General features: G+C 42.3%; 1 protein-coding gene across 1 annotated transcript in view; it reads left to right on the top strand.

The window, feature by feature from the left end:
* LOC111875469 (neuroligin-3-like) overlaps positions 1 to 14,755 on the top strand; it is a 1,112,233-nt gene that overhangs the window by 970,501 nt on the left and 126,977 nt on the right. Inside the window, 1 exon segment of the mRNA XM_023871752.2 lies at positions 8,817 to 8,972. Within this exon segment, the coding sequence (XP_023727520.1) occupies positions 8,817 to 8,972 (156 nt within the window).

A 14,755-nucleotide genomic window follows, 5' to 3' on the forward strand; every position in this document is an offset into this window, starting at 1 on the left:
CCAGAAGGGCTCACCTCCATGAGTAAGTAAGTAAGTACCGGAATTTGAAATTCGTGAATATTCCTTCTCTATGCCTTCATACCCTATCTCTTAAGCACAAGACCGGCTTTATATTGTAGCCTCTACCATAGAAATAATCCGAGGAAAATAGTGAATTAACACACAATTGAACAGAGAATAAAACGACTAAATAACTAGATAATATTGTGACGTATTTGCGCTATGCAGGACACCACCTCCTCCGCCAGCGGTGACGTAACAGCTTCGGAGCGCTGCTGCTGCTACGGTAACAAACCACTCAACACTCCGCCCCCTCCGGCGGTGACGTAACACGGGACACCGCTGTTGACACAGGCAACAGGGAACGGTATGAAAAGCCGGCTGCGCAGTATGTGAAGGGAGCGAGTAGAATGGCAGTGACTCCAGAAGGAGAAATAATTGTGACACTGCAGATGGCAGTAGTGGTGTCATTGTAATTGTGAATTGTGTGAGTGTAAGAGCGAATAAATTCGCTATATCCAATACGGCGTGAAGTTATTTGTCGCGTGACCTACCCAACACGTGACAATATATTAGTAAACTAAATTTCTTCTAAAGCAGCTCGAGACATAGTTACTGAGACTAGCTCTTTGTAACGGGCCCACCTGAGTAGGTCTCTCCTGCCCCAACCACCTGAGATCCAGTCTCCGAAACGTTGTGGTCTTTTGTCTTCTATATACCAGACGATGTATAGAGCCCAAAATAAGCCTAATAGTTCTGTACAATTCCTCTATTGTTATAGAAATGTGTTCACGTTTGCCTTGCATTGAAACGGCAATGTTGTTGCCTTTGTTTCATTGCAGGGAGAACGTGTTTACCGAGGCGTTACCTAGCAATGCGTCACAATAAATAATTAGAAATTCCAGGCAGAAAGGTCACCTGCCATGAGGTGGTTTGACCACCAGCCTACAGCCGTAGCATTCGCGAGGTTTGCGTTTCTCGGTTTGTATCCTGAAACAGATACACTCAGAATGTAACGTCATGTTTCATTTACACCTCACATTCAAGAGATCAAGTGACGTCTCCAGCGGAGTTCCTGCGAACTCGTTGCAACTCTCCTCGAAAGGGCTTTACATTGGCTGTTTATGTACGTATATAAAGGGGTTAATAATAAATGTGAATAAGCTGTATGTCCTGGTACATGCATGTATGTTAATTAGAGCAAACGTATCATGACGCTGGTAGTGTTATTTCTTTTATTGCTAGTGGGGTGGGACTAAGTCCCTTGTAGTGCGACCACTTCTGGCCTACTGTACCAGCTCCAGATGATAGGTGAGGGTGATTGTGGAGCAATTGGTGGAATGAAGATTTGCAGGGGAAGCCGAAGTACTCGGAGAAAACCTGCCCCAGCGCCACTTTATCCACCACAAATCCCACTTGACCAGACCCGGGATCGAACCCGGGCCGCTGCGATGGGTAGCCAGCGACTAACCGCTTGAGCTATGGCACGGACACGCTGGAGTTAAGTCCTCGATATAATAGTATTTAAGTTGGAAGCCTGGAATTCAGTGCCATGAACTTAGCAGCAACATCTTTTGGTGAAGTAATTTCCTTTTTATTAGCCTGTTGAGATGAGGGGAAAGGCGTTAAAGAATCTATTTCCTGCTGACGTCACTGCGACCCCACTTCTCCTGTTTAGTACTAATCGGGTAATTAGTAGTCTGGGAACGCAAGCACTGGACAGGATGCACAGTGGAATGGTGGTAATTGCAGAGGGAAAAATGGCACCAAGCGCCGCCCCAAGCACCACAAGCTGCCTTCTCGACACTTCCTAAGCACCATAAAGATGACTGAAACTCTCTTGATATGTAACCGTTACGTTGAGAGATTACGTTAGGTGGTTCATAACTGATTCTGCATTATGATCTTCAACTACTGAAGATGCCATCATCATATATCTGGTGTTTAATATGCAAATCATTCTTAATTAGTTTTTAAACTTGTTTTGCTTGTATGTGTCAGTCAGTTTTCATAACTTTTTTTTTTCTTGGCACTACAGCCCCAGTGGGCCTAGGCCTACCTCCATAAACTTCTCCGTTCACTTCGGTTTTTCTAGATCTTACACATTCGGTAGGACTGCTTGGGCGGGTGATCAGCTCGTCGCAAGGCCTCTACCTGTAGACAAACACAGAAAAACGCACACAAACATCCATGCCCTGAGTGGGATTCGAACCCACGATCCCGGTTTCCAAGCGGGCGAAGACAGTACATGCCCAGTTTTCATAACTACTTTCTGTAATCCAAAACCGTTAAATATAGCCCACTTCGTGACTTTCGATTTCGATGTTTTAGGTCTCTACAGTTTAAAAATAGGCTTGAATCCTCTTGAGTTTCTAATTTAACTGCTCTGTCTCGCACGCCGTTTTTTTTTACGAATGCCCATGGTTCTCTTAATCGGATTTCGTTTAAAATTATGTACGTGTATCTGTAAACGATTGTTTTCCTATAAGATTTGAGGTTTTCACGGCCGTGACTATGCAGAATGTCGTCTTTTGGGATGTGTGCCTTGTAGTTCTTTTGTGAACCGACGTTTCGGAGAAACGTATCTCAGACTGCAGCCGCCTGCTCACTCTGACTCCTCGCTCTCGGATGTTTTATACCCTGAATATGGAGGCCATACGCTTCTCCGAAATTTCGGTTCACAAATGATGTACACGGTGCCACATCCCAGAAGACCACATTCTTGATTGTTTCCCTCTCAGAGAGTATATATGCTCATATCGAACGTTATAATTTTTCTTCTGAATAATGTAGTAGCAGTTACACAAAAATAATTGTAAAATGACATAAATATTTGTCTCAAATATTCACATTCATATATATTTTATTTACTTAATTCTTTAAGTTTTATTTTCCAGCCTTTTAAATAGCTCGTAATATACTCGTATAGCGTTGAAGGATTGAGTGATCAATGCAAAATTAATTTTGTAGGGTGTAAAACGAAATTCTTGTCGTCTAACTTCAAGTACTGACCTGGTGTTCCTTGGATAGACTAAGGGGGACTACAGCAAACTTCAACCAAGACAGCTAGCCCGCGGACCCAGATTATGAACCAGGGTCTCCCGAATACGGAGCAGGAGTTCTGACGCGTCTACAGCGATTTTCGACCTTTTTTTAATCGTCCTCTGTCCTGCATAGTGCGTAGGTAAACAGCGTTCTGAATCTGCAACGGGCGTTACTTGAGTTATAATATGGAAAAAGGAATCTTAGATTTACATACTATTTTTCCTGGATGTGAATTTTATTCCTTCGCTCAAAAGGAGGAACATAGAGTGCTGTTAGGGGAGACTTAGTTCTGGGGTAGTGCCTTCTTTACCTGACAGAGAGGAAGAAATCAGAACACTGAGAAAATGGTACAGGAGCAGTTTCGTGATGTGCAGGCCTTGCTTTCGGTTTCCAGATATTCACATGGTCATCAAATCAGAAGAATGAGATGAGTGGCACATGCAGTACGCATGGGGTAGATAAGAAATTCATACGAAATTTTCACGGAATAAACCGATGATAAGATTCTGCGTGAGGGGATCTAGGCGTAGACTGGAAAATGCTGTGGCACGTAGGCCCTTTGCCAGCAAGGACCGCGAGACTAGCGAATTTAAACTGCCGTTACCGAGTAACGACTTCCCAAACAAACATGCTCCCACGGTAACAATTGAACTACAACAATGAGAAAGTGTGTTTCCTGCCCGGCCCGTCCCGATATGTTATAAGCAAGACAGTTTAGTTTTGTCAGTGCAGTGAAGTAAATTGTTTGGTGAGTTAATGAAATAACCACTGGGACTCATTTGCTGGGAAAGGCTGGTAGCTGAGGCCGGGCATAGTTCGGGAACCCAGAGGAAGAGGTACATCAGCCGTTGAAAGCCGCTACCAAGCAACGGCTAGCAAAGACGTTACTGTGGACACTGTATGTAATAGTGAACTGTAAAGTGTAGTCACGCGCTGTACCACAGTGTGTAATAAACTGAGTTTTCAATCCAAAACCCGTCTATGGTCATTAAACACGTGAAAATACTGTTAATGTGAACCTCGAAGATTATGTTAATATAAACTGGATTCATCTGACTCAGGGTAAAATCCTGTGTCAGGCTTGTGTGAATATGTAAGAGACATTCGGTCTCGAAATAAGAGAAGAATTTTTTCATGAGATCAGCGACTGTCATTTCGTGAAGATGAATTCGTTGCTTACAAGTGACCGAAGATTCATTGCCCCGTCACAAATAGAATACTGTTCCTTCTCGTTGTCTGTCCGTGTAGTTGCTCTTTCGTAGGGCCACGAAGTTAATATTTGCGTCTTAGAACATTAAGCGGTCGGTATGCCTTTATGGTATTATTTGCAGCTTTCTTCTCTGTCTTAATGCTGTGTCCTCACGATTACTTCTATAATATTTGTTATAAATTTTCTTAATTTTCCATGACCAAAACTAGAACGTGGACATTTTTTTGCTACTTTCTTGCTTCTCTCACGCATCACGCCAGAAGATAAGAGGCAATGCGTACCTCTGCAACGCGGTGAATTTCTACCAAGCTTCACGGCGTTACATCCCGAAAGACGACATCCTGCATGTTTAACCATTGTGAGAATCTGGAAAACTGATTGATTTTGTGCACATTATCCATCGTCCGAATTCAAACTCGCTTTCTCTTACGTGAACGAGGTGATTTTTACTTATTTATGTCGGTGTTTATCCTTAAAATTACAGCTACTGTGTATTGTACATAATAGGCCTGCTGACGAGAGCAGCGCCATGTTCTCGACCAAGAACGCGTACTAATGTCTGCTTCTTTATACAAATAACATTAAAAGATGAATAGCGATTGTTCAGCCCTGCGTAAAGGAAAAACATATTTGATTTAGCTTTGAAGGTACCTTAAATTTTCAGAAGTTGGCAATGAAGAATCATCGACATCAGGCTGCTTCATGCTGTTACGTTCGTGATCCACAAAAACAGTTGACTGCCTGCATATCGACAGATACGAGGGATACGAGTACGGGTAAGCGAGACAGTGAAGTGCATGGGTCACAGGACATGTAAGGAAAACAGTGAAATCGGACTTCGTGTTAGATAGGAACAGGGATAATCGTTCCAGGCAGCTCAATAGAAGTTCCCGGAATCTTGTTTACTTGTTCAAGGATCAGTGAGAAGAACAGCGATCCTGCCTTTCTCATCGTGAATAATGCGAAGAAGTGGACGTGAGGAATTCGACTCAAACAAAACGGTATGGTTTTAGGCAAACAGTTTTTCTCCGAAATACATTTTGTTTCTTATTCTTTTTTTTCCCCCTCCTCTTCACATATTTTCCCGTCTTCTTTCTGTTCCCAGTCTTATTACTAGTTCCATCAATTACAATTCCTTACCTACGTAGCATATGAAAAGCTTTCAACTGAAATTAAAAATTCTTCTAGTCCGTAGGTTTCCATAGCTAGAGCTTAAATGGTATTAGCCTTCAGAAATACGCCTTGTAAGATGGTAAAATTTTTACCAACTGTCGGTAAGCCGTCTACAGCAAGATGACAGCTGCCAAAATCCCTCAGAATCTTTAACCCTGAAGATATCAACTGCTGTTATCGCCGAAACTTTGGAAAATGTTCAATATTCCACCCAATGTGTTTCCGAAACCCGAAGTCATACACGAAAAAACTTTTTCTTTTTTTCATATAATGAAGCGCTTTACATATCGGAGTCTGCATTTCGTATAAGAGAGGTGGAAAGTACTGAGCGTGGAGTTGGTCATGCACTCTTTAATAGAAGACATCTGATTCGAACCTTGTTCAGGTTTTAATCATTTACGAGTACTTGAGGTGAATGACTGTAAAGTGCCATAAAATAGACGACTTTCAGTCCTAACTTGCACAATTTACGACTCTTGTCGTAACTTCTCTGTACAATTGATCATCTGGCATTGAATATCAGATGCACTTGAAAGATCGTCATAAATTAACGAAAGAAAAAAAAATTGGTACGCAGTGGAACTGAGTTCTTAACTAGAAATTTTTGCGTTAATGTGAAGAGATTATAGCAATAATTATAAATTCGCTTAGATATTATGTGATGCTATTTAGAGTTTTGGAGTATTAATGTAAAATAACACCCGATTAATAATATTAAGCGAGCAGCAGTTAGTTACATCCAAGGATTGGTAATTAAGTAGACACTCTTTTATTCACATTTAACTAAGATAAAACTGACCTTATCTGTTATTAATATATTATATAATGTTATAATCCCACACAACAACCCACTTGGATTACACTTATTTCACGTAGTACGCCAGAGTTTTCCTTATGTGGAGTTTAAATGCTTGTATGTTACGTGTATGCGAAGGGATCCCCCGTTGTTGTGTTGTTCACGGTCCAACTCTGCACTGTAATACCGCGTTCACAAGAGGCGGTGACTAGTATACACATCCAGTCTGAACTCTATCGGGCTATTTCTTTAAGGTATCTTATAATGTCTTCCCAAATGCCTCTATGTCTTCCAAGAGACCCGGCATTAAACGGAGGCGCATTGCCCTTTTGACTTCATCCTCCAGTAACAAATTGTTAAAATGGTGGTTTCGAAGGTCCAGTAACCATGATGGCGGGCCTCGCCATAGCTCAAGCGGTTAGTCGCTGGCTTCCCACCGCTGCGGCCCGGGTTCGATCCAGGGTCTGGTCAAGTGGGATTTGTGTTGGACAGAGTGGCGCTGGGGCGAGTTTTCTCCGCGTGCTTCGGTTTCCCCTGCCAATCTTCATTCCACCAAATTCTCCATCATAATCACCCGGGACAGGCTACAATAGGCCAATCAGTGGCCGCCGTGCCGAGTAGACCCAGTTGGACTCCACCCCCACTAAGCGAATTAAAAACACCATGATGGCGGGGAAAATATCCCTACCCGTACCGATAATCGAATTACTTTCTATGAGTCTGTGGACTTAAGAAGTGTCCTTGTAACGTCTGAGGCCCCCACAGAAGTGAGCGTTCTGATTAGTCTTAAGGTTTGTGATACCGTGTAAACTTGTAGGGGAATGTGAACATTTAGGAGACACATGCTGCCTCCATCTTCAGGGAAGTGAAGGCAGTACGTTTTTTTCTGAAATAATATTAGCCCCTAAGTTTACACCGTATTGTAATGAAGACCATACTCGGAAGAACATATACGAGTAGTTTACAACAGCAAAAACCTTGGCTAGACGCTCGAGACAGGAGGGAGAGGCAGCAGACAGGTCACAAATGTATATAAAACGTAAAACATGTGATATTCGAACCTGGGAGAAACATTTATTCCTCGACATGTCCTCCACTGATACTGACAAACTTGTCCCACCGTTTTACCAGTGCGTCGAACCCCGCAGCATAGAAACCTTTTGACTGGTCTTTCAGCCACATCCGCACCTCCGTTTCAACCTCACCGACATCGGCAAAAGTTTGCTAAGCAGTGGTAAACCTCTTCACGCGAAAAACACTTCCCACCTTATACATGAAACATGTCCTTGTGAATATTATTTCCATTAAGTCTCTTTTCCGCAACAAAACGCACAACAGAACGCTGCTGTTCGGTAATACACTCCTCAAGCACTGCCGCCATTTTGACTACTGAGATCAGCCTCTGAACGTGTGCATACGCGGATGCTACCTAGTCTGTTATGAAGCTGGGCTGTGCTGCTACCTAGTGATACACATAGAAAACGTCCATTACAGCTGTTTTACTTCCATTTGTGACCTGTTCACTGACTCCTTCGTATTTCTCTCGCTTTGATCATGCCTTCAGCACTTCGTTTCCGCGCTTTGAAGGCAAGCACAGCCTGAAGCCTGTGTTCTCGGCTTGTAGGTTGCGCGTGAGGAGAAATGAGGAGTGAAGTAGCCCGGCTGCTGTGGGGATGGAGAGGGTGAGGCGCTGTAACTAAAGCCACGCACTTTACAGTTCTTATCTGAATAGCTGACTCGACTAAATCAATTGTGCATACTGCTAGGAACTGCAAGATCGAAATACATGAAGAGCAGCAGAATAAATGCCAGGACTCGAGAACTTCTCTGTTAGTTGCCAACACCGCTATCAGTTTAAATTTATTTCATGAGATCGAAAGTGTTATCGCCATGTCGTCATTCAATATAACGAGCATCGATTCAGCTATAACGCACGGGAATACATGACTTTGTGACTGAGGGTTAGAACCCACTTTACGTGAAGTGACTGGCAGTTTTGTGGAGTTGATTAATGTCAGAACTATGCAGAATCCCAAACGTGTTTAATTAAATGCAAATTAAAAGCGAAATAAGTTTTGCATCTGTAGATCTGATCGCAAATATGATAACGGAAACCCATTTTTCACTTGGTGCTGAAGGAAATAATGAATGCGAAGTTCCTTCAGCACCCGCCACGTGTACCCATTTAGAAGTCGTAGTAGCAACTTCGATGCCGGTCACGGTGACCGCGCGGTCTAAGGCATGAAATGTCTTGTCTCGCTCGAAAGCTGGGATCACGGATTCGAATTCCTCTCAAGGCACTGATGTCCGTGCGCGTTTATTTTATTTGTGCTGTTCTGCGTGCAGGTAGCGGTCTTGTGACAGGCTGATCCCCCGTCCAAGGAGTCCTACCAAATGTGTAGAAAGAATAAGAGACTGAAAAAGCGGCTAAGATCCAACAAAGGGCAGTAGAGCCACAGATAGTGTTATAACTTTTATATCACCGTTGGGAGGAATGTAAACCTAGCAGTCGCGGTTAATTACATTATTATTTGAGGAAATGTAATTACAGTAAAGGTCATTACCCTTATATCGAATCTCTTTACATTGCAGTGGGGCCGACAGACCCGAAGCAGCGACATCCGGTCCTCGTGTACGTACACGGGGAATCGTACGAATGGAATTCTGGGAATCCTTATGATGGCAGCATCCTTGCTAGCTACGCCGACCTGGTGGTCGTCACGATAAACTACAGACTTGGCATTCTGGGTGAGTAACATTACGTATATCTGTAGGTTTCTTTTTAATAATGTCATGAACAGACTGTCATATTGCATAGTTCGTATAATGACGGGCATAGTACTCACAAGGAAGAGATGAGATCCGTACATTTTAGTCGGAATACTCTGATGGAAAGATACTGCATGTTAGATCCAGACATGGCTGATAGACTGGGATATGAAGATGTAGTCGGACTCAGCTTCTGTACAAACTGGGGACTCATGCGAGTACAAATAATTGACTTTTAGAGAGTGAAATTTCTTAATCAGCTAAGGGATTTGTAGATCGTGAATATGCACTTCGCTGCATGGAGTTAGAAATGGCCGTAAGTCAAGAGCCACAAATTCCTGTATCTACTCAACGAACTAGGGTACTGTATGGTTAGGTGACGTATTCGTCAACAGAACAAGGAAAGTGGTATTACAATTAAAATCGATATCTCATAAGTTGTATTTTATTATTTACCGCTACATGTTTCGGCCCTCGTGGGACCATCATCAGGCAGTGTATATAATAAATAAGATATAGTTAATTGATTTCTCAATATGGATCCATATTGTGGTGCAACGCGTCAAATCCGTATGAGGAATTAACTTCATATCTCCATAATTTTATAATACTGTTTTAATATTTTTAATATTTCTAATGTTTTTAGGTATTTTAGTCTTGTAATATGTAATACTTTTTTCGTAATATAACCCGTCTTTTAATTACCTCTACTAATATTTTATATACAAATTCTTGTGTACTATAACATTTTTTATGTTTATGTTTATATTTTATAACATGTTTTACGCAGAAACTGCCTTCTAAAAGAAGCTATCGAAGGAAAGATAGATGGGCGGATAGAAGTGACAAGAAGACGAGGAAGAAGACGTAAGAAGATGCTGGATGACCTTGGGGACAGAAGAGGATACTGTCATTTGAAGGAGAAAGCTCTAGATCGCATTAAGTGGAGGAATTGTTTTGAAAGAGACTGTGGACCTGTCGTCTTGACAGATTACTGATGATGATGATGATGATAACATTTCTAATATTTTTGTATATAATGTTCATCATAACACAGGGCACAATTTTCTGCACCTTTACGGCTTTTGTAATAAGGACGCTTTGCACGGAAATATGGATCCATATTATGATTTCAGTTCACTATATCGTGTTATACATACACTGATGATGGTTCCATAAGGGCCGAAACATGTAGCTGTAAGCAACAAAATTAAATCAACGAGGTATTGAGTTTAATTGTGATACCATTTTCCTTGTTGTGTTGACGGATACGTTGCCTAGTCATATAGTTATGACACACAACAGGATGCACACTGTAAAAGTAGTGATGCTATATCGTTTGTAGACAACCTTACGACTGAAAAGGCCTGTGTAAACACCGGAAGTACGTATAAAATAGAATTTAGTAACTTTGTAATGATAGAATATTCAGCATCACTGACTGATGAAAATGCCATCTCTTCACCACCGTAGATGGAGTGCACGGGTTGCTTCTGTGTTGCACCTGTAAGCCCACAGTTGCTATTGCGATCGGTAATACAGAACTGCAACTTAACGAGCTTATATTCTCAGTTCTCCCATCAAAATTTAAGCCGCATTACGACTCTTTGTAACGAGATTATTCCTTTCAACAATGAATGTTAGCTGTCAGTAATTAGGCCTTCTGTCCTAGTGCTAATCCCGCCCAGAATTAAGTCCGAAACAATTGACGAGACGTTAGTAGTGCATCTGGGGCTACAACATCCCCTACCCGTTTTCACCGGCTGATTTACAGGCGCATTGCCAACTTTATCTTTACTGATTCTGCACATTTTTACATCAGTGAACTCTAACATTTTGCCAAACAGATGACGTAAATAGGCACTACTTTTCAGTTAGAACATAGGCTATAGTTTAATATTTTTATGTTATTATTGAATCGATTGCTGTTGTGTTACATCAAACTTTTGGCCTTATCATTTACGATGTCGCGATCACTGCGCAGGATCTACTCACACCTAGATACGTAGTTATGATTTAGAATACATGTTTTATAATTGCATCAGAATAATTTTGCTTAAAATGTTCATTCCGTTGTTTTAATTTAAACGTTAATACCACTCTTTCAGCTGCTCTTAGTGTAGTGTACTTTGTATGGGCGTGACATTAAGGAAAGTGCACAGAATGAGAGTACATGAGAACAGGGTGCTGAGGAGAATATTTGAACCAAAGAGAGATGAACTGGTAAGACGTTCGAGAAAGCTGCATATTAAAGAGCTTCATAACTTGTACTATTCGCCAAGTATAATTAGAATGATTAAGTGAAAGGAGGATTATATTGGCAAGGAATGCAGCAGGCATAGGACAGAAGGAATATTCATATAGGATTTTGATGTGATGACTAGAAGTCGTGAGACAGTAAAATGTGCGGGCTCGAAAACAATGACTGTGCTGGCGAGGAACAGCAACAATTTACCCGACCCAAACCAGAAGTAAAGATGTTACTAAGAAGGTATAGATGTAATATTACTATGATATTAAAATGTATCGTAGAGAAATAGGACAGGGATAGTAGGCGCTGGATTGTCTGCCTTAGGATCGGGACCAGTGGAGGGCTCTTTTGAATACGATAACACATTGGAGTTCCATAAAATGTTGGGATTCTTGAGTAGCTGAGCGACTGGCGGCTTCTCGAAAAGGACTCAGGACCGTGGAGTTAATTACACAGCTTGTTACAACGCTGAAACATGGCGTGGAGCGGTACAAAAGCACATTGCTCCGATGCTTCAAACTGATTAGCCGTTTCATTATTCAGTACACAGCCTTACCGTGTTTCCAATGCGTTGGTATAACGGTCACGCCACAGACATACATGCAGAAGCACCAGGATCAATTCTCCGTTGAATTCCCGATACATATCCTCACTGTCTGCAGACAGATACTTGGACAGTATCCTGGAATGTTCCATGACTGTTTACTTGTAGATATATTCACAATTCGTAAGGATCTTTCATTTAATTAGGAGCTATATAAGGTGATGCAAGCAGAAAGAAAAATTCACAGACAATACTCAACAAATATGGAGTCGGTATAGCTCACTCAATATAGCGATGGGATACTGGCTGGATGGCTCTGGTTCGATTCTCGGAAGGTCAAGATTCTTTAAGATTACCGTCTTCTGGGACTTTGCACCGTGTAGATATTGTATAAACCGAATAAACCGACGTTTCGGAGGAACGTATCGTCTCAATCCCCGAACGAGGAACAATCGTGAGCACGTGGCTGGAGTCTGCAGTCGACTCTCGGAAGAGCAAGATTACGCTTTACTTCACAGCGTGCAGACAAGTTCTGGGGCCCACCCAGTATCCTATTCAGTGGGTACTGGGAGCTCTTTCCCCCGGGGATTAAGCGACCGGGTCGTGAAGCTGACCACTCACCACAATCTAATGCAGATGTCAGGAATGGTGGATCTATACATCCTCTCCCCCATACGCCTTCATGGCATAGTACTTAATTAATTATGCACAGGGACAACTTTACATCCACTTTCAGCTAACAAGTGCGCCGCGTGACTGGAACCGACTGAGCGGGCTGGCGTAGCGGTAACCCTCTACAGTTGTGTTTGGGAGGTGCTTGTTTCGAATCTCAGCTGGGACAGTAACTATCCAGATTGAGGGTTTACGTCATTTCCTCATTCCCTCCAGGCAAACGACGGGACAGTGCCTCGATAAGACTACCACCGCTCCTTCCAAATCCTTTACGATTAGTTACTCATTCGTCATCCATCCATTCAACGCTCTAGGCATATAGGCCTGTTACAGAAAGCGTCATTAAACAAGCAACAGAAAAGCAAGAATTGTGGTGCATAAGTTAACTGAATAGTGCGGCTTTGAGGAACGAGATAGGGGTAATGCATAGAGCAGCATGACGGAGATAACAGCGTTAGGCAAGGTCTGCAGAGGGAAGGGTGAGGTGTAACAAAGTGAGAGAATGGCACAGCGGAAGGAGAATTCCGTATTACTGCAGACAGCAGGAGAATCCCTGGTGAAACATGGCGCAGAGTAGAACAGGATGAGATTCTCTTATCGCGTGGTTCATGAAATACTAGAGACAGACAGGGAGGAACTAAATTAGATATCCGGCCCTTTCCCGCTCTCTTTATCCAGATAAAATGGTGTCGTGTGTTTGTTGCGGTGAGATTCTTCCTAATGGCGCTAAAGGGTCAGTGTACTCTGTAAGAAACTTGGGCTGCAAATATTTTGCTGTTGCCAGATTGCTCTGTGAGGTCTCATCCCTATCGTTTCCTTAACATTCTCTGCTGTTCACTTTAAAAGGAAAGTAACGTTATAAAACGTAACAATTAGACATAATTCAGAATCCCCTATTCTGGATCTTCTTCTGACGATCCATTCGCAGAAACGCTGTCCGTTAATAGATATTACCTGTGTATTTAGTTATTTACTTACATGGACACGTGGTAGCGTAGTTGAGGCACTACGCTACAAGCCGGAACATCTCGGGTTCGCTTCCCGATGAGGTTATTGGATTTTTCAATTTACCTAATCCCTCAAACCGCATTATGGTCCTGGTTTAGACTCAGCCTCTAACAGAAATGAGTACCAGGAATCTTCCTGGGGGGTAAAGTGCGGCCGGCGCGTAAGTTTGAAAACATCACCGCCATCTCTGAGCCTCTTGTCTAGAAAATTGTCGGAACCTCGACGTCTCACCATCCTATGGGCCTCCACGGCCTCTTACAGTGATAACTTTTTTAAGTTTATATATGTATATACACACACACACACAGGCTCTGATTTGTTTAATGGTTTCTTTAGCAAGCTATCTCAAACAGTAACGTTTCTGATGTACTCGGGAGGTTAGGAACTAAGTTTAGGATTTTCGTGGTTTGCCTCACTTTCCTTCCAGGCAAATGCCACGACAATACCCGACTCCGCATCACGAGAACTCCTTGCGCTTCTCGTCCAGTGCATGCTGGATTCATCAGCTCGTTCGGCGCCGCATAGTCTGAACGGTTGACATCGTCGCTAAATAATTCATAACAATTTGTGCAAAGATATTGCACTCAAGTTCTCATTAACGCTTTACATATCAGAGCTTTGTGCTGCCCAGAAATAATCCGTTTGGGATATTTCGAACTCCATAAATGATTGCAATTGAATTAAAATCAGACAAGCCGTTTCGTAGAAAACTGACATCTCTCATTTCTGAAGATACAGTCATCCCCAGTCTTATCTAAGGAAACGGTATTTATAAATCACTGGAATGGAACCCATATCGTGATAGATATTTTCGAGAAAATCGCAGTTATATGCTTCTGGCGTTGTGTAAAGGGGCCCCTGTTTTTTGGATCTGGAATATTCACATCATCTCGCATCGAACTATGATAAACTCTTAAATAACGAGTGTGACTAAAATCCTCCATATAGAAACAACATTCCAGAAATCACCTTTCTTGCTCGGAGGTTAAGAAATCGTGCGATTTGTCGAATTTTTGGGATCGACTTTTCACGTCCGTAATGCTTCCTCGTGCTGTGTTATGTGAGAGCATAAATAGACATGTTTCATAGCTCAGATGTGCACTGTCGCGTGACAGGCAGTATGTGGAAATATTGTATTATAATTTATCCATCTTAGTCTAGTTCGGAATGTCAACTCGTCATTAGCATGTAGGAAACCTAACCAAGACAGCCGGTCTCAGGGCCGAGAATTGAACCTGGCACCTCCCGAATACGAAACAAGATTTGCTCACAATTCATTTTAAATTC

This window comes from Cryptotermes secundus, unplaced genomic scaffold (assembly GCF_002891405.2).
Source record: "Cryptotermes secundus unplaced genomic scaffold, Csec_1.0 scaffold736, whole genome shotgun sequence".
NCBI classification, from domain to species: Eukaryota; Metazoa; Arthropoda; class Insecta; order Blattodea; family Kalotermitidae; genus Cryptotermes; species Cryptotermes secundus.